This window comes from Cuculus canorus, chromosome Z (assembly GCF_017976375.1).
Source record: "Cuculus canorus isolate bCucCan1 chromosome Z, bCucCan1.pri, whole genome shotgun sequence".
In the NCBI taxonomy this organism is placed as follows: Eukaryota; Metazoa; Chordata; class Aves; order Cuculiformes; family Cuculidae; genus Cuculus; species Cuculus canorus.
The window spans coordinates 67235545-67254566 of record NC_071441.1 but is presented as its reverse complement, the minus strand read 5'-3'; the positions used below and the strand labels follow the sequence as shown (position 1 = coordinate 67254566).

The 19022-nt window shown below is 54.1% G+C and overlaps 1 protein-coding gene across 2 annotated transcripts; it reads right to left on the bottom strand.

Moving 5' to 3' along the window:
• Positions 1-119: 119 nt before the first annotated feature.
• On the bottom strand, positions 120-18464 carry LOC104056599 (carbonic anhydrase 9). 2 transcript variants are annotated; one of them, XM_009557860.2, is made up of 12 exons: positions 18251-18464; positions 10292-10321; positions 8863-9033; positions 6292-6434; positions 5420-5512; positions 5078-5144; positions 4582-4739; positions 4298-4439; positions 998-1021; positions 789-818; positions 580-673; positions 120-430 (listed from the first exon to the last, which is right to left on the bottom strand). In XM_009557860.2, exons 1-12 carry the CDS (start codon positions 18363-18365, stop codon positions 367-369), a joined length of 1131 nt encoding a protein of 376 aa, XP_009556155.2. In that variant the 5' UTR covers positions 18366-18464; the 3' UTR covers positions 120-366. The 2 variants fall into 2 exon arrangements, with proteins under 2 accessions (XP_009556155.2, XP_053910848.1); XM_054054873.1 differs by having other exon boundaries at positions 18281-18464.
• Between the last annotated feature and the right edge of the window lie 558 nt (positions 18465-19022).

Here is a 19022-nt window from a genome sequence, read left to right as displayed (position 1 = left end):
CAAGGAGCCCTGCAGTGCTTGCTCTGGAGCTCTGCCCAGGGCATGGAGGCCAATGCTGTGTGCTGGTTGGTAAGGGGTCCTTGCACACCTATCTCCGGCTCCACAGCTTCAAGCAAAGACAACAGAGAGGGCTGGCACCATGGGAAGCTTTTACTTTTTTTTTTTTAAATACACATTTTTTTACCTTTTTTTATAACAAAAATATCTGCTGGGGCCAGATGCTGCCCCAGGGAAACAGTCTGTGTGAGCAGCACATGCGGCTGAGCGATGCTGGAGTGCTGGCCCTCCTTCACCCCAGGTGGGAGGGAGGAGAGGTGGCATGGCAGGCTGAGCCGGTGGGTGAGGACCGCCACAGAGGTGTGGGGCTCAGGCAGTGTTCTCAGTGGCAGCAGCTGTGTAGATGACCTTGGATTTGGTTGGAGAGTCCAGCCTGTCAAGAGAGGAAGGAAGGGAATGTTAGAGCAGGTAAGGGGGCCCTGCTAACCCATCTTGCTGCCCAAATGACCACTTTTAACCTCCTTCTCATGCCCCAGGGCCATGCCATCCCCAGCCCTCCTTCTGCAGCTCCCCATCACTCACCGTGTGTTCTGGTTGCGATGCTTGTAGATGTACAGTAGGAAGGCCAACGCCGTGATGGCAAAGAGCACCCCGAAGAGTATGGCCAACACATCCCCTGCAAGCCAAGCACAGGCATGTTACACTGGGGATGGACTCTGGCCGAGGGGGAAGGTCAGCAGCCTGAAGGCAGAGGGAACATGAAGGCAGCAGCCTTGGCTGAGCATGCTTACCTGCGTGAAATGAAGAGCTGGAGTGTCCATCTGCAAAGGAGACAAAGATGAGAGGATGAGAGCCAGCTGCACGGATACTAGGGCAGCCCTGCAAACCCCCTGTGGCTGCCTATCCCCAGCTCAGTACATGACGGCCAGAATGACCCTTCCCAGGGAGACACATCCCTCCCTGGCCACCTTCCCCTCCTTCAGGTCAGCTCTGCACATACCTGCTGCTTCCGAGCCGTCACTATCTGGAAGAGAGACAACGCTATTAAGAGGGTGCCTGAGGAATTTCAGGAGGAAAGTCATAGAACAGGTGATCTTGAGTGCTGTTGTGAAGCACATGCAGGAGAACTGGGTGATCAGGCCCAGTCAACACAGGTTCACAAAAGGCAGGTTTTGTCTTTTCGCCTAAGTAACCTTATCGCCTACTATGACAAAATGACTCGACTACTGGATGGGGGAAAGGCTGTGGATGTAGTCTTCTTGGACTTCAGTAAAGCCTTTGACAGTTTCTCACAGCATTCTGCTTCAGAAACTGTCAGCCTCTGGACTGGACAGGCGCACACTCTCCTGGGTGGAAAACTGGTTGGATGGCCGGACCCAGAGTGTGGTGGAAAATGGAGTTAACTCCAGCTGGAGACAAGTTACAAGTGGGGTTCCCCGGGGCTCGGTACTGGGTCCAGCCCTGTTCAATGTCTATATCAATGACCTGGATGAAGGCATTGAGTGCACCCTCAGCAAGTTTGCAGATGACACTAAGCTGGGTGGAAGTGTGGATCTGCTGGAGGGTAGGGAGGCTCTGCAAAGGGATCTGAACAGGCTGGACCGCTGGGCCGAGACCAATGGGATGAGGTTTAACAAGGCCAAATGCCGGGTCCTGCACTTGGAGCACAACAACCCTGTGCAGTGCTACAGACTGGGGGAAGTCTGGCTGGAAACCTGCCTAGAGGAGAAGGACCTGGGGGTAATGGTTGACAGCCAACTGAACATGAGCCAGCAGCGTGCCCAGGTGGCCAAGAAGGCCAATGGCATCTTGGCTTCTATCAGAAACGGCGTGACCAGCAGGTCCAGGGAGGTCATTCTCCCTCTGTACTCGGTACTGGTGAGACTGCACCTTGAGTACTGTGTTCAGTTCTGGGCCCCTCACCCTAAGAAGGATGTTGAGGCTCTGGAGCGTGTCCAGAGAAGAGCAACAAAGCTGGTGAGGGGGCTGGAGAACAAGTTTTATGAGGAGCGACTGAGGGAACTGGGGTTGTTTAGCCTGAAGAGGAGGCTGAGGGGAGACCTTATTGCTCTCTACTACCTGAAAGGAGGTTGTGGAGAGGAGGGAGCTGGCCTCTTCTCCCAAGTGACTGAGGACAGGACAAGGGGGAATGGCCTCAAGCTCCACCAGGGGAGGTTCAGGATGGACATCAGGAAAATAATTTTCACACAGGCTGCCCAGGGAGGGGGTTGAGTCACCTTCCCTGGAGGTGTTTAAGGGACGGGTGGATGAGGTGCTGAGGGGCATGGTTTAGGGAGTGTTAGGAATGGTTGGACTTGATGATCCAGTGGGTCCTTTCCAACCTGGTGATTCTATAATTCTAAAGTGTCAAGCCCGCAGGGTTTCAGTCTGTGCTGCCAAAGCGGGGCTGCCTGCAAGTATCCTCATCACCCACAAGGAGGCAGGGGGGAAGCTGCCTGCTGGATCTCCAGCGGCTTGCAGCAGCTTGCTGCTGGAAGCCTGGTCCTGACACACCACCAGAAGCATTGGGGGCAGGGGGAAAGTGAGCAGGCAAGGTTCCAAGCACTGCAGCACCCCACAACTGCACCAAACCCCACAGGAGACCTTGGAGAGGAGCAGAAGATAGGGATAGCTGCCTGTAATGTGATGGTGAACAGCCTGGGAGGTGGCTGCTGGCTGTCGCTGGCAGGGCATGCCACACAGGGATGTCTTGGTGGCCCTGCATGAAGGATGGGGGCTGTCCCAGCCAAATATTTAGCCAGCATGGCTTTTAAACAGCTGCATTATCATCTGTACAGTGCTCAGGTGTTGCACACAGAGTGGCACTATCTGTGAGCTGCATACAGCTGCATGGCCACTGCAGGGAAACCACCACCTTCACCCAGCAGCCAGAGGCAGGAGCAGCTCTCCTGAACTGGGGGTGACTGGGGAAAGATCAACAAGCGTGGGCGTAGGAGGTGCAGCTGCAAGCGAAGGGAGACATGACCCCGCAGCACCGCGCAGCACTCAGTGGCCCCAGGGAAGTTATCAGCACTGAAGTGATAACCAACAATCCCATGCACCCAAGGCAAAGGACCAGTAACCTCATGTGGGAGTACTAGGAAGTGGTCCTGGCACTCCAGGAACCAGGGCTTTGTTAAAGTGGGGATTGGTTAGATAGAAACAGCAAACAAGGAAAGGAAAAAAGGTGAGCTGAGTAACTCGCCCCTCGTCCCAGCCCTGGTGGCTGGAGGCTTTGGAACACATTCTTCAACAAAGTGGTAGAAGAAAGGCTTGGAGGTTAATGGAAAATATGATAAAGTATCAAACTGGTTTACCAAAGATAGAGCATGCCAGCCTAACCCGGTATCTTTCTTTGATAAGTGATATTCTAGACAAAGAAAATGTGGTAGATTTTATCTCTCCCAACTTCAGTGAAGCATTTGATGCAGTGCCACATGGGAAACTGCTAGCCAGGCTGAAGGCCACAGTGATTAAAAGCCTGCAGCCGTTCATGAGCTGGCTGCAGGTGGGACGGTGAAGGGAAGTGCCTTGCACCTTGTGTGTGGTTACGGTGGCATTGCCTAAGGGCTTGGGACCGAGCCTGTTTCTATTAGTGCTATTTCTATTAGTCACCTTGACACAAGGTGTAGGAAATGCCACCAAAACAAGAAAGGAACAGGATGTTAGACAGAAAAAACCCAGTGACCTCGGAAAGCAACAACAGGCAAGAATTCAGCGATGCAGAGCGATAGTCACACCTGAGGATTAACAGGAATTTATATTCATTGGTGGCTTCCACTAATGCAAGAAAGACCTTCAAGGATGAACTGAGGATGGGCAGGAGATGTTTTGGGCAGGGGACAGTGGGCCTGTCCAGGATGGCTGTGTGGCCCCACTGGCAGAGCACAGCCTTTGGGAAGAGGACTCCTGTCCTGCCCTTTTTGCAGGGCTTGGCACCAGGGTGTTCACTGCAGCTCCTACCAAATTTAGCTGTTACATTTGGGGATGAAGAAACTAGTTGGATTCTCAGACCTGGCTGTTTGCCTTTGACCATACATCCTCTAGTCCTGCTATTGTTATTTCTGCAAGACAGAGGATAATATAGTTCCTAAAAACTGATTCTCCCCGCACAAGGTAAGACAAGTACAGAAATGCTGGAAAGCAAGATCCCAAGACCAGCACTGCTGTAAGTCACCTGACAGGCAGGGCTAACCCATGCAAATGCTGCATTTCTACAAGAGACACGAAGCCCCGAGTCCCTCCCCTCACCCCATCCCTGCATCTGGGTGCAGCTTGAGCATGTTCATGCATGTCTTACCAGCAGGCAGATGCTTTGCTGAAGGCAGGGTGGTCTGGAAACTGGCCAGCACCCGTCGCCCATGCAGGTCCTTCACTGGCCTGTAGTTGTTCTGCAGAGGTTTGCCGTCATCGTTTCTCAGGCTCATCACCAGCATTGACATCTGGAAGGAGAAAGGCCTGAGCATGGTGGGGTGCATCCCACCTTTGGGAGCCAGGCAGACCCCAGGGGACTGGCATGGATGGAGCACACTCACAGGGAGAGTCTGGGAAAGACCCAGCATGGAGCTTCTTGCCCTGACAGACCTGGTAATGGGAGATCAGCATGGTCTGGTTAAAGATTGTCCATTTCACTGTCTGGGAGCAGGGAGGGGTGGTCAGAGAGCCATTGTAGTGGAAGTAGAGTTTCAGGTTGGCAGGCAGCAGACCCGCTATGTTGAACCCAGACACCAAGACTTCCTCACCTGGGAAAAAGAAACAACACAAGAGTGAGATCAGGAAACCTTTTGGAAGACAACAGGCAGGACCAGCACGGAAATCATGGGCAGCCTGGCACTGCATGTGCCAGCATCAACACTGCTGCCCACAGTGTGCTGCAGAGAGAGCAGTCGGTTTGCCCTGGAGGCAGGGGAAAGCACCTGCATGCGGAGGGCACCTTGGAACACTGTCTTTGTACAAGCAGTGCAATGCTCCCCTTCTCATGTACATACAGCAAAACGCCTTCTGTAGCCTCTGCTGTGCAGCAGGTTTCTGTGCTGAGTTGCAGCCCCTGAAATTAGTACGATGCGTGAGAGGACTTTACCTTCTCTTTGGATTTTGTACAGATGCTGAAGTATTTCCTGATAGTATGGGTTCTCTCTTGACCCAACCTGCAACACAGACCCCCCACAGTAATGATGAGCACAGAAGCCAAACGGAGCCTGACTGGTGCTGGCAGAGCCAGCAGGCAGGAATCACCCTTCAAGAGTGGCATCCTGTCCCAGTGACACCTTCCTCCCATCAGGGCTGTCCTGCCCTCTCTCTCCCCTTCTCCCCAGGAGCATTTGTGCTTTTGCCTGTCCCTAAAACAGTGCCTGTGCCCAACACAGTCCCACTCTCCCCCTGCAAAACCCCCTTCTTGCCCAAGACTGAGCCATGGACTTACTTCCAGGAAGGCTCCCAGTACAGCCAGTCCATCCGGCTGGACCTTTGCCTCATCAAAGCTGTTGTACTTGGTGTTGTAGTGGACAACGTGAATCTGGAAAGGAAACATGCAATGATGATGCAGGACGGGTACCTCTAGGAGATACTCATCCCTGCCAGAGCAAGGACCAGGAGGGATGTGCACTCATGACAAACACCCATCCTAGGAGGGGAATATGCTGCGGGGCCTGAGTAAACATGTGGCTGTGAAGCAACAAGCATGAAGGTCTGCCTAGAGGAACTTCCTTGGTTCAGGGACAGCAAACCAGCACTCTGCCCTAGATACCACAGGGTCATACCGCACAGTCAGGCTCAGTTTCAGGACAGCGGCTAGAGAAGTAGGGATAAAACCAGATGGGAGCTGGCAGAGCAGGAGGACAGTGTGTACAGAGTAAACAGCCCCACAGCTTCCGAAGCAGGCTGCTCACAGCCACCTAGGGATCTGGTTCTCCCAGTCCGGGAACCACCACAGCTCCAGCTCCATCAGCCCAGGTCCAGGCTGCAGCGTGGGGATACACCACACTGCTTAGATGCAGCCAGCTTGAGTCCACCTGTGGACAGGGCATCCTGGAGGGTTTTCTCCTTCTTGCCTCTGCACTGCAAGGTGCAGCAAGTCTGTTTCTTGCTTTAAGTGCTCAGCACCAAAGCGTGGGCTCCTACACTGAACTCTGCTGCTGCAGAGCTACCCAGGGAGCGGTGATCCTGGCCAAGGATTACAACATCCATCCAGGGACAACCAGGATCATGGATTAGGAGGAGGACAGCACTCCAGTACCTTTACTGCTCAGCACCAGGAGAAGCGAGGATGCATCCGTCACCACGAGGGCTCCTTACCTCTGCTGCAAAGCGGTGCCCATTGACAGTATGCTCTGAACCAGGTCCTGACGGTGAGCCCCAGTGCAGGTGTAGCTGCACAGCTCGGTACTGCTGGGCATAGCCACCAGTGATGGCCAGTGATTCAGGCAACATGAGGAGAACTGCAGAGGCAGAAGGAAGAGGTTAGTCAGTAAAACAAAGCGCAGTCCATCTCACAGGTTCACAGAGGAGGTTTCTGAAGGGAAGGAGGTCACCCTGGGCTTGTGAAAATTGATAAAAACAAACAAACATGCTTTGAATCTTTAATGAGGCTACAGGCGAGTCAATATCCTGAGATGTGCTAATACAGCATGGTTCAACTTTTGACTCTAGGTTGTAGGACACCCCAGTAAATAGACCAGTGTCAAAAATAGCAGCTATGTAAATGCTGAAAAGTGGAGAGCCTCTCTGCAGAGACTCCCAGGGACAAGGTCCAAGCCAAATGTTATCCAAAAATTTACTCAGTAAGTGAAAATAATATAAAGAGATTGCGGATAAAATTCATGGAGAAAGATATTGGCAGAGTGGTGAATACCTGCGAGAGCAGGGCAGTTGGTCAGAGAGCTGCCGCTGCCCAAAGAGATAGTGGAGGCCCCATCCTCAGAAACATTAAAGGTCAGGTTTGATAGGGCTCTGAGCAACCTGATCTAGTTAAAGATGTCCCTGCTCCTGCAGGGGGGTTGGACAAGCTGACCTGTAAAAGTTCCTTCCAACCAAACACGTTCTCTGATTCTGTGCTTCCATGAGAGCAGGGCAGTTGGTCAGAGAATGCTGCAGCTCCTGGGGAGCTGGGATCTCTCAAATAAAGCAGCCTGTGAGTGTATGACAGCACTGAAGTTGCTGTCAAGAGCATTAAATCAAGAGTCAAGAGCATTAAATCTTCTGAAAGCATTTAGAGGTAGAATTTTGCCTCTTTGGGTACAGTACATACTTGCTTTTGCATTTTACTTTAACGTGGTTTAGCCAGTTATCTTGGACTCATGCAGCAGTGCGGCAAATCTAAAAGCTGAGTTACCCAGACATGCAGCAAAAATATTAGGAGCATCCCTGGATTCTGAGAAGGTGCCTTGTCCTTCTAAGCACCTTTTGCTCATTTTGAGTGTCAACTCTTTTCCTTCCTCCTTCTTTATGTGAAGTGTCCCTTAATCATATCACCGAGCTAGGGTGCAGATCCGGGATTAACCACACAACAGGGCTGTGATGAGTCATTTCTCCTCTCCTGTGTTCCCTGCCACTGGGTTCAGAGATACAAAACTCAAATATGGGAAGCGGGAGACTGCTCCCTCCCTGGGATCTTATCTGCTGTTACATTTCTTCTGTATATCTAAATTGATGCATTCTTCTATGAGCTACCTGAGTCATTTTCAGGCCCTTGATAAAGCGTATGCAGCATATACTCTTTGTATTACCAAAAGGATTAGCTGTACAAATATCTTACTGACGTGAAACTTTTTATTTATTTATGGCTTTTCATAAAGCAGATCAGTAGTTGCCAGACTAAAAGAGGCATCTTATAAGCATGTGAAAAACTACTCCCCCCCCAGCAATGAAAATGCTCTGACTGCTTTTCTAAACACCAAGCAACAGCAGATGCCAGGGTGTCTGAAATAGCAACTACTGAGCTCAACTAGTTTAACTCTGCAGGCATGCTAGGGCAGGAGGCCATACTATAAAGCTCTGTGCACGCAACACACGGCTGATCTGACCATGCACAGCAAGTCCAACCTGTTGAGTTTGATGTGTACACAGGTCAACCCCATCTCACTAGCTACAAGGGTAAGGAGGTTCCTTATCACATCGTCAGCAAGTTTTAAAGTCCCTTTCTCTGCCACTTTTTCTTAGCCTTGGGACTGGCAGACACCAGCATGCATGAAACATTCGGCCTGCTCACAGTAAAAGCTGGTAGCAACTAGGACCCATCATCATCCCCAGCTGTGGGTTGGTGAACAGCAAGGAGATGCGGTTTTCCTTTGTACCTGGCACGGTGAGACTGATGATAAAATAATGTGAAGAAGTTGTTCCCGGACTTCCAAAAAACATTCCAAAATTGAAGAAGGAGGGGGGAAGAATATAAAAGAAATTTCTTAATATCTTGAGGCAGCATCTCAAAGCACAGATTTTGTGAAAAATTAGGCCAATACAGCACCCTCAGAGACTAAGAGTTAGGTACCTTAAAGGCTAAGTCACATCAGAGACTGACTAGTCTTTGAAAGTGAAGTGTGGGAGAGGAACCAATGGCTGCAAACCTGCATCAGAAATAGCAGGGACACATGGGTCATGATAAATTCCTGGAGACAGCTTTCAAAGGCATTGAGTGAGTAGGGAGTTCTTCATCTCCTGGTTTCTCCCCTCCAGACAGGGAAGCACATGGACCTGTAAAGGCTCAAGAGCCTGATGATTCCCTTTTGGTCTTGAAGGCAACAAAACTGCTGCCTGCAAGAGAATCCCCTTCCCAGAGCCCAGAGGAATGGCAGAGAAGCCTGGTCTTTCCGGCAGAGGTTGAGTGAGCTCTGCCTGTGCTTCAGCCTCTACTCGTGTGTTTGCACCTACCTGTGTGCCCATTGTTGATCAGCCTGAGCTTCTCACTGGCAGGCAGGCTGTAGCCAGAGAGCTGGATCGGCCGCAGCTGAGGGCTGAAGATGGTCTTGGCTGTGTCAACGTTGATGGGTGACTGCCTGTTGCCCGCACAGTCCAGGTGGTCCGTACCCCAGTGCTCCTGGTCTGGTACAAGGAGGAGAGATCCAGTGAGACTGCCTGGGCAAGACACCCTTCAGGAAGGGGGTCTGGTGGGTGGCAGGAAAGGGGATGGGCACTGGCCAGGGAATGAACCAAACACACAGGGCTAGTTTCCATCAAGTTAGCTTGGGAACAGCTCTGTGCCACTATGTGACTGTATGTAGCTGTATCAGAAAAGGTCTTGGAGCACAGTGAGCTGCCAGGAAAGTCTATTTTTGGGGTGTTTGGGAAGAGTGCGAGAAGATCATTTACAAGTGGACTTGGCAGACCTAGGATCTGCTGCTCTGCAGCTCATCACACACTTGCTGCCTTGCATGACTTGGGCCCTGTGGCAGGCATTGACCCACCACTTTGCTTGCTCTGCTATTTGAGTGAGGTACCACACTTGTACCTTGTGAGATCACACAGTTCACAGCCACAGGATTCCCCATTGTTAACTGTACTAGTACAGCCCTGCAAAGGTCCAGTTCACATGGCTAGGGTAGCTGCTTGAATTGACACCTCTCCCCACTACCACAGCTGGGATAAGTGTGGCTGATGCTACGGAAACTTCCCCTTACCACAATGTACTGCTTTGAGCATTATCTTGGACCATGTAAGCTGAGGCTCACCTGCAGTCCAACCCTTTGCAGGACCCCCACAAAGAAGAGCTAGGCATTAGCAAGTCCAAGACAGCCTCTGGTCCTAAGCAGAGTGATTGTGCCTTGCCTGACCCACCACCAAAGCTGCAAACGGTGCATTTGTGTTAACGCTGCAGTGATGCCCATCATGAGTGCTGTGCAGAAGCCCCCAAGCCATGATGGGAGGGCTGGGCCAGTCAGAATGTGGAGGGAAGGTGACAGAGGGCATAGGTGAGGACACAAGCTAATCCCTGGGCAGGTCAAAGTCCCAGCACTGTCTGTAAGTCCAGCCTGGAAAGCCTAGCCTGCTTCCCCACTTGGCACAGGATCAGGGGAGCTCCCATTCGGGGAGGAGTCCTACCCCAAGGGGCATGCCCCCAGACCCAGGGGGTTGGGGAAACCTGTGGAGTATCTGTTCCCTTCTGATCAAATTGGAGCGACCTCCAGCTCTTCAGCCCATCTGTGCCCAGGTACAGGCACTGCTGAAGCATCAGAGTCAGACAGGAGGGAAGGGTAAGCCATGGAGTGCGCACAAGAGCCGTGTAATCATTAGCCACAGCTGGCTCTGGCCCAGGGTCTGCTGGGTGGTAGGAAAAAAGCAGGAGTAACTGCATGGTATTTACCTTCATAGCTCCAGTGACTGTGACCGGGACCTTGAAAAAAAGAGAAAAAAACACATGAATGGAAGGGAAAGGTTGGCAGCATACACACCCCTGTCAGGCAGCGCTGCCGGCCCCAGCAGCAGATTTCTGAGCTCCCACTGCTTTCAATCCTCCTCCCCCCCTTTGCCTTCCCATCCCTCCCACTGCCCCTGCAAAGGAAATGCTACTGGAAGGCATTGTCTACTCTGAGCAGGGCTAGGTCTTCTGCATGCATCAGCATAGAGGGAAAACTCCAGGGCTTGACGCTTTGTTATCATCCTTATAATGGAAAAATCATAGATACTGGCTTCTGTCAGTGAGCAGTTGTACCAGTGCTTTTTTCAGCTACTCCGAAGCAGCCAAAACCTCCTGCTGTCTCAAGACAAAACACTTAAGGAGGCAGGTTTGTAGCTTCCCTGATAAAGCTGGGTAAGCAAGAGCAGGAGAGGAAGCAGCTATCCTGGTGGCACTCCTGTGATGCCAAAATGCTGGAGGGCTTGTGGGGAAGGAGAGCTCCCCCACCATGAAGAGTTTCAGCAGCAAGCTAAGTATGCACCACACAGATGCCCTCCTCCCATCTGGGAAAGCAGCCCCAGCACACTCAGTGGAGGAAGCAAATGAGCACCAAAGCAGCTGAGAGAGCTGGGGTTGTTTAGCCTTGAGAAGAGGAGGCTGAGGGGAGACCTTACTGCTCTCTACAACTACCTGAAAGGAGGTTGTAGAGGGGAGGCTGCTGGCCTCTCTGCCAAGTGACAGAGTTCAGGACAAGGGGGAACAGCCCCAGGATGCACCAGGACAGGTTCAGACTAGATATCAGGAAAACATTTTTCACAAAAAGGGTCATCGGGCACTGGCAGAGGCTGCCCAGGGAGGTGGTTGAGTCGCTGCCCCTGGAGGTATTTAAAAGATGGGTAGACGAGGTGCTCAGGGACATGGTTTAGTGGCAGACAGGAATGGTTGGACTCGACGATCCAAGAGGTCTTTTCCAACCTGGTGATTCCATGATTCTGCGATTCCTCCACAGTGAGTGCCCCTACCGTGGGCACAGACTGCCACAGCAAAATGTGCCGGACCAAACATTCAGCTCCTGTCCTGTAGGGTGCCTCAACTGAATTGGGCACCCTAATTCCCACGCAAAGCTGCATGAGGGTCCTACCACACACAAACCCTTGCTGCAGGAAAAGCAGGAGGAACTTCTGCATATCCTGTGTCACCCATGGGGCAGCAGGCAGGACACACCTTGGTGTGTCCCAAGTGTCCCACAGCTGGGGGTGTTCCCAGTGTGCAGATTTACAGGAAGAAAAGCCCCCCTTGACAAGTCCTGAGAATAGCCTGGTGTTGCCCACTCATCAGTCCTCACACCATCACTCTCCCCAACAGCTGCCAGCAAAGCCCATGCTCCCAGAACATCACTGAAGCTGGCCTTAGAGCTTCTTCTCAGATGCCCCCACCCAAATACCTTGGCAATCACCAGCCCTTCTGCATGCAATCAGCTCCAGGCAAAGGGATGTGAGGCTTGGATTTGTCCCAAGCAGAGAAACGTGGCCCATAAGGATTATGCCGCTGCCCTGACTGGCACAACTGGAAACTTGTGGGATTCTCCTTTGCCTTGTCCTTACTAGCTTGCCTGTCAATGCAGACAGGCTGTTAGCACATGCCACCCCATGACAGCAGGAGCTGAGGATAATGGTATTGAACAGGCTCAAGGTGAAGGTGTCTATACACCCAGAAGCAAAGGGCAGCATTTAGATTCACTTCCATCAGCTTCCCAGGATGCAAGGACATGGAGCGGGATTTAGCAGGTGCAATCCATCCCCAATACCATTTCTGTCCCTTGCCAAGGCCAAATGCCTACCAGTCTTTCTGGGATGCAAGAGGGGCTCAAGCAGGCGCTGCTCTGGTCCCCGTCCCTGCTGCTGACAACAGCTATCGACAGCCACTTGCTATTAATAGGAGCAGATTCCAGCTCAGGGGTGAGAAAGGAAGAGGCACATTTTCCCAGGCCCAGATGTCCTAAGCAAGACCCCAGCTCAGCAGGATCCTGCCCTCCTTTCAGCAATGATCCATGCATAGGCGCTGATGGAGGCCTTTGGCGCAACTGCTGCTCTGGAGAGTGGATGGCCGTGGCAAAACCAGGCTGGAGGGTGCTTAGGCGCACCAGGAGTCACAGAGATGGGAACAACCCTCGAGGCTCACTCCAGCATCACCAGTGACTCATCTCTGCAGTGCTTCTGCAGCTCAGGAGTGATGCTCTGGGAGTCACTTGTCCAGGTGCAGGTTACTCCCAAACTCATAGGAAAGGGCAGCAAGCTGGGTTGGGCAAACCGTGTCTGGCTGCATCAGGCAGGAACACGCGTGCCCCAGGACAGGCTGCAATGCCCCCTCCATGCCTGCTTTCATCGTAGTGCCTAGGGATGGACCCAGCTGTGCTGCAGAAAGCTGAGATTCATCCTGCACATCTTGCTCACACAAAGGTTACCTGCTCCCCAGAATATGATCATGCACCAAAATCCACAGTAAACCAACACTCCTCTAGAAACTTCTCTCCCATATCTTCCCCCACCTGGCTCTATCATCTGCATAACACAGTCATGGCTCACATAGGAGAGCCATGTTTGCTGCTTCCTAGGCATGATTCCCCTCCTGGAGCATGAGGGTGCCTATCGGCACAGCCACACAAGCTTTGGGGCAGTACTGGCGCAGATAAGGCACAGCAGCCCCGGGGTTGGCAAGCTGTGCCTTCGTTTGTTGCACATGCCTCAACCAGCAGAACCCGCCCCAGCACCCCACTTTTCACTCACCTCCAGGGACTCTGCCTTGACAGAAAGCAACTCAAACATCACAGATTGAGCAATAGCACCGTGCTGGCACCTGCCCTGCTGTGTCAGCACTGAGCCACTCACCCCAGGCTCCCACGTCCCCCCACGCTCCTCTGTTCACACGGCTGAGGGGGCTCTGAACCTTTCTTGCAGCCTCCTGTCAGCTCAGCTCGGCAGGTTTGAATGCCCAGAAGGCTTCAGCTGCCTCCAGGAGTCAGTCTGATCCATACCAACACAACGGACTTGTCTCTTGTCATCAGAGCCAGGGGTTTCTTGGCCTCAGAGCCAAGGAGACCCACGAACACTTATCGATGCACTGAAGTCACCCAAGTGTGTTTCCTTGTCCTGTGGATCTGGGTGTAGCTATGTCACAGACAGCCCACTCACTCAGGCAGGCATCTGACAAGCCCAGCTTGGGTCCCAAGGATTGGGTCCCCTTGGCACGTGCACCTCGTACTGCAAGAGAGCATCAAGGTGAGCACATCCCGGGCACTGGGTTGGGCTCCCGGCATCTGCCCTGGCCTCACTGTGGCTCGTAGGAGCCCTGCAATACGCTGGTCCCTTCCACGTGGGAGCATTGGCAATATCGCATCCCTTTGCCATGAACATTAACCCACTGCCCTGCCCAAATGTTGATTTGCATAATTTCATCCTACCTCCCACGCTCCCCACCGGAGCACGTCTTCTCTCTTGAAAGGCTGTGCGGTGCCAGGTCTCCTGTCTGCTGAACCACTGCCACTCACCACAACAGACGTGGCTGCACCTCTGCGGTGGATGCACCTCCGCGGTGGATGCTGCAGCTCTTTGCATGCCCTGTCCTACCCCCAAGCACCCACGGCCCTGGCATGGGCTGCAAGGCAATTCCAAAAATGCGAGGGGAAACAGCCTTGCTGCTGCGATGAGCACATTGTGAGATAACATGAAAGAGGAGGATTTCTTGCAGGAATCACAGCGCGAAAACGTAGCAGGTCACCCACAGGACCTGCTTGCTGTTGCAGGCGAGAAAGTTTCTGCATTCAGCCCTGCAGAGTCCCCTTCCTCCAGCCTGTGATCCAGCAGAGTTTCCCCCTTTTATTCACTCCGTTCTTCACGCTTTCTCCCCCCATTTCTCGCTCCGTCTCAGCCCTCCCATTTTGGGATACTAGCGCTGCTGAAAGAGCCAGCTCCCTCCTTGACATCCAACACCATCTAACAACACTTTCCTGCCGAGTTCAGGCTGACGCTGCCATTACCAGTGTGCTGCTCAGCATGTCCTGCATGCCCGGAAGGAAGGGGAGGAAGGGTTAGGAAAAGCTTTCGGCAGGGTGAGCATGACTTCGGGCCACTGCTATCCCCCCGTAGAAAAGGCATCAATGCAGCAGACTGCGCCCAGGGGTTAGAGCTCACCACCGGGACAGAGGGCTGAACTGTGGGCTCGAGGGACTCGGGATCATTTGCGCAGCGCAAGAGGCATTCCTCGGCAGAATTAGGCAACAAGAGGGAGACCAGAGGGTCTGTTGTATATGTCCGCTTCCTCCATCCTTCATTTTTCACATTCTAGGGGATACACAGCCTGAAGATGCTGCAGCACACCTAACAACACTGGAACATGTGCCACTTGAACACTTCCTGGCAGTAACTCGGCCGTCGGTGCTGCCTGCCCGCCTTGAACTCCAGCAGAAGTCCAACACCGTGTGTGTGGGACAGGAAAGTGGGCTCACTTCTAGCTCAGACTTCCTCCTCTCCTAATCAGCAGGGCACACCATGCCAGAGCCTCCTCCTCCAGCTGGGATCCAACCCTGGACCAGATCCGGATCGAAGCCCTGTGGGATGAGCCTGGTTTACAAGGGGTGCCAGGGCAGGACCATCTTGCTGTGCCTCCAGGGAAGAAGCCCCTTTCTGCTGGTCAGTCCCAGGCCTATGGCGGGGCCAGTAGACCTCATGTGCCAGAGAGGAGGGAAAGTGTTATTGGGTGTTATCCCCAATGCCCAGTGAGCCAGGAGGTACCAGGACATACAGAGATGCACAGAATACAGCTCCCAAAGCAGGGAGCAGTCATAGAATCCGGGTCCCAGCCTACATCCAAGCACCGTATCCCTTGAAAGCAATAACCCGATCACAGTACCCAGGCTGTGCAACTGTGCTCGTGCTGCTCGCAGCCAGCTCCCCAGGCCAGTCTGTGGCAAACACAGCACAGATGCAGGGTCTGGACAGTGGGGTGCACAATGTGAGAGCATTCTTCTGCCAAATCTCATGAGGATCCTCTCTACAGGAGGGCTGTGCCATACCAGCCATAACTCCACGAGCACAGCCCTGGTTTCTCCATCCAGACACGCACCCCATGTGGCACCCATGCCCTCTCAGCCCAGAACACCATCCCGTGCACTGCACATGGGGGCACTGATCCCTTCCAAGCCCAGCTGCATTAAAGCCTCTTTTTGTTTATAAACTCTGACCCACTGCAAGCCTTTGGGATCAGCTTTTAATCCACCACTACTAGCACAGGTTGCTGCAGGGATTGTTCTTTGTGCTCCTGTGGAAGGACTGCGTGGGCTGTGGGGCCCAGGATTGGGCCAGCTTCTTCTGAGAGGAGCAAGGGCTTGGGTGGGGGAAGGCATAGGGCAGGTTTTACTCCAGGGTGCATTCCTGCTCTCTGTGAACCCAACTCCCCAGCAAGTGCCAGGGGAAAGAGGAAACAATTCCAGAGTGCTGCAGAGAAGGGGCCATCCCAGCAGAAGGGGTAAAAATGGGGGAATTCCAGGGGACAGATCAGTGCTTGGAGCTGGAGAATGAGGCAAATAACGTGAATAATGTGTATTATGCAAGATAAATGGCCTCAGACAGAGGAAAAGGGAATCCTGGAATGAACAAGAAGAGGGCAAAGAACAGGACAGTTCTGAATAGGATGGATAGAGGAAACAGGCTGAAGTGGGAAAAGGGGTTATTGTTTCCTAAAGACACCTGTAACACCAGACTCTGATCTCTGGACAAGCCAGATGCCTCTAAGAGGGCAACCCCATGGCAAAGCCTCAGTGACAACTCCTCTGCTTCTGCCAAGTGCCCAGGGCTGAGGGGCCACCAGCCCTACCTCGTACACACACCGTGAAGTAGAGGGAGACAGCACATTACCCGACAGTGGTGCTGAGGTCTGCAGTTTCTAGCACCTGGCAGGTCCCTTGGTACTAGACCTGCTCCCCTACAGGACTCCAGCCTGATCTTCAGCCTCTAACACTGGTATAAGATGGGCTAGGCTGCCTGTTCCATACCGACCGACCTCCCACTTCCCACCCCTCACATCCTTTTCCCATCTTCAACCCAATCTCCCCACTCACCCATCCCAAACCCATGCGGTGCCCAGCCCCTTGCTGCCAGCGCACCACATCACTATGCCGAACGCCTGATGCCCTCCCACCCTGTGGCTTGAGTTGCTTCATCTCTGTGGCAAAGGACTGTCTGCATCCCCATCTTTGTCCAGTGCTCAGCCCGGCAAGAGCAGCTCTGGTAAGAAGTGTGAATCACTGCAATAACAAGGACAGCTCCTGGCACCAAACCATTGCCTGTCCGTACCACAAAGCAGCTGTCCCGGCACAGGTCAGGGCAACTCCTTACCAGACTCAAAACCCAAGGGCACACGATGAGGCTGAGCCTGGGAAACAAACCCGCTGGCAAAGCTGGGATGAGGAGCGCAGCCAGGGTCAGGAATGTCCCAGTGCAGCACTCAGCCCCACATGAGCAAATACATGGCAGTACCCCAAAAATCCCTGCTGAGCACTGGCAGTGCCGAGGTCCACAGTTAGAAAAGAGACCATGGCCAAAGACATGGGACTTTTCCCCCTCCGAAACGGTGACCCTGAATTCTGAAAATCCCCATGCCGCTATGAGCGGAGCTCTCAGGGTGTGGGGGCACATACCACCATCCAGCCCTTAAGCACAGGCACGTACGCCATACCCCATGGGGCAGATCCTCAGCATCTCCGCATCGGGGCCAGGCTCTGTCCTCACTGGGATGTGGGGGGTTTAACATGGATGCAGAGCTATGGATGCATCGTGGACCCCACTGAGGGGAGGCCACGCTGCAGGACAAAGGGGAGCAGACACCGTCCCGCCACGCTGGGGAGCGGGGCTGGACCCTCCAGGCAGTCCCAGGAAGGCACGAGTCGCTGCACAGCCCCCACCGCCCCTTACCAGTAGCTGTGACCCCCCAACCTGATACAAAAGGGACTTGGTGGGGGAAAAGGGCTGCAAGCAAGGCTGGGGCTCCCAGCTCTTGTGCAGGGGTCGGACTGCGCACGAGTTGGCGGGAGAAGGGACAAAGGCAGGGACTTGCTGGGGGAGGCAGTTCCCACAGCTGGATGATGCTGGGGAGACCCAGCCCCACAGGGGCACCCTGCACAGGGGCACACCTGGACCCCAGAAATGGTGGAACAAGAGCTGCAACAGGAGGTACAGCAGACCCCCCTAAATACAGCCGCTCCCCCACCAAACAAAGCACCAGGAGAGCTCCCCAGCTCTGGGGACCCCTCTAAAGCATGAGGCATCCCAAATCCATACATCGGGGCGCCACACATATAAAGGATCCCGAACCCCATAAGGCAGGAATCCCGTGCATCAGAGCATTCCATGCAACAGGGACCCCAAACTCAGTATTGGGGTGCTCCGTGCATCACTGTGTCCGGGCACCTGGGACCTCAAATCCAGCATCGGGGATCCCAAACTCATCACCGGGGACCCCAAACCCATCACCGGGGATGCCACACACATCAGGATGCCCCACACAGAGGGGACCCCAAATTCAGTATTGGGGTGCTCCCAGGCACCTGGGACCCTAAATCAAGCATCAGGGATCCCAAAACTATCAGCGGGGTTACCCCACGCATCAGGATGCACTGTGGAAAGGGGACCTCAAACTCAGTATTGGGGTGCTCCACTCATCACTGTGCCCCGGCACCAGGGACCCTAAATCCAGCACCGAGAACCTCAAATCCAGCACCGGGATCCCAAATCCAGCACCTGAGACCCCAAACCCATCACCGGGAATGCCCCACGCAGCAGGATGCCCCGTGCAAAGGGGACCCCGAACCCCCCAGCGAGGTGCCCCGCGCATCGGGGCTCCCCGCACGCGGTGGAGGAGCCCCCTGCTCACCCTTCTCCTGGGAATGCGGCGGTTCCTCACCTTCCTGCTCCTGGCTGTGGTCGCTGCCGGCGCGGCTGAGGGCGGCCAGGAGCAGGAGGCAGACCCGCATCGCGGCGCGGTTCATCTCCAGCAAGTGCCGCGGTGCGGGACGGCGGCTCGGTGCCTGCCCGCCCGGCCGCGCGTACGTGAGAGCGGGCGGGGAGGAGGCGGCGGCTCTGACTCAACGTCGCCGTTACCTTTTATAGAGGCTGGAGGCAAAGTCTGACGCCGCCCGGCCCGGATCGGCCCGGCCAGGTGAGGTGCACCACGCGGGACTCGAACCCGCGGTGCCCCCAGCGAGATGCGCCCCCTCCTCACCCCGGCGTCCCCCGCACAAGGGTGAGGACACGGGGAGACCCATCAGGTCCTCGGACCCCCCTGCGGTGGGTGTCCTCCTCCATCCTCAGCATGGAGTGAGGGACACAGCCACGGGTGTCCTCCAGCCTCAGTGAGGGGTGAGGGACCCCTCTGACACAGGTGTCCCCTCTCCCCAGTGAGGGATGAGGAACCACTCAGTGGTGGAAGTTTCCTTTCCCCCTTGTTGGGGTTGGAATCCATCATCAATGAGTGTTACCCCTCCACAGTGATGGGTGAGGAACTCCTTGATGAGGGATAATTCAGTGATGTGAGTCCTCTCTCCTTCATGTTGGGATTGGGACCCCTCAGCCGTGAGTCCTCCGTCCTCAGTGTTGGGGTTAGAACCACTCAGCCATGGGTGTTCTCCTTCTTTAGTGTTGGCGTT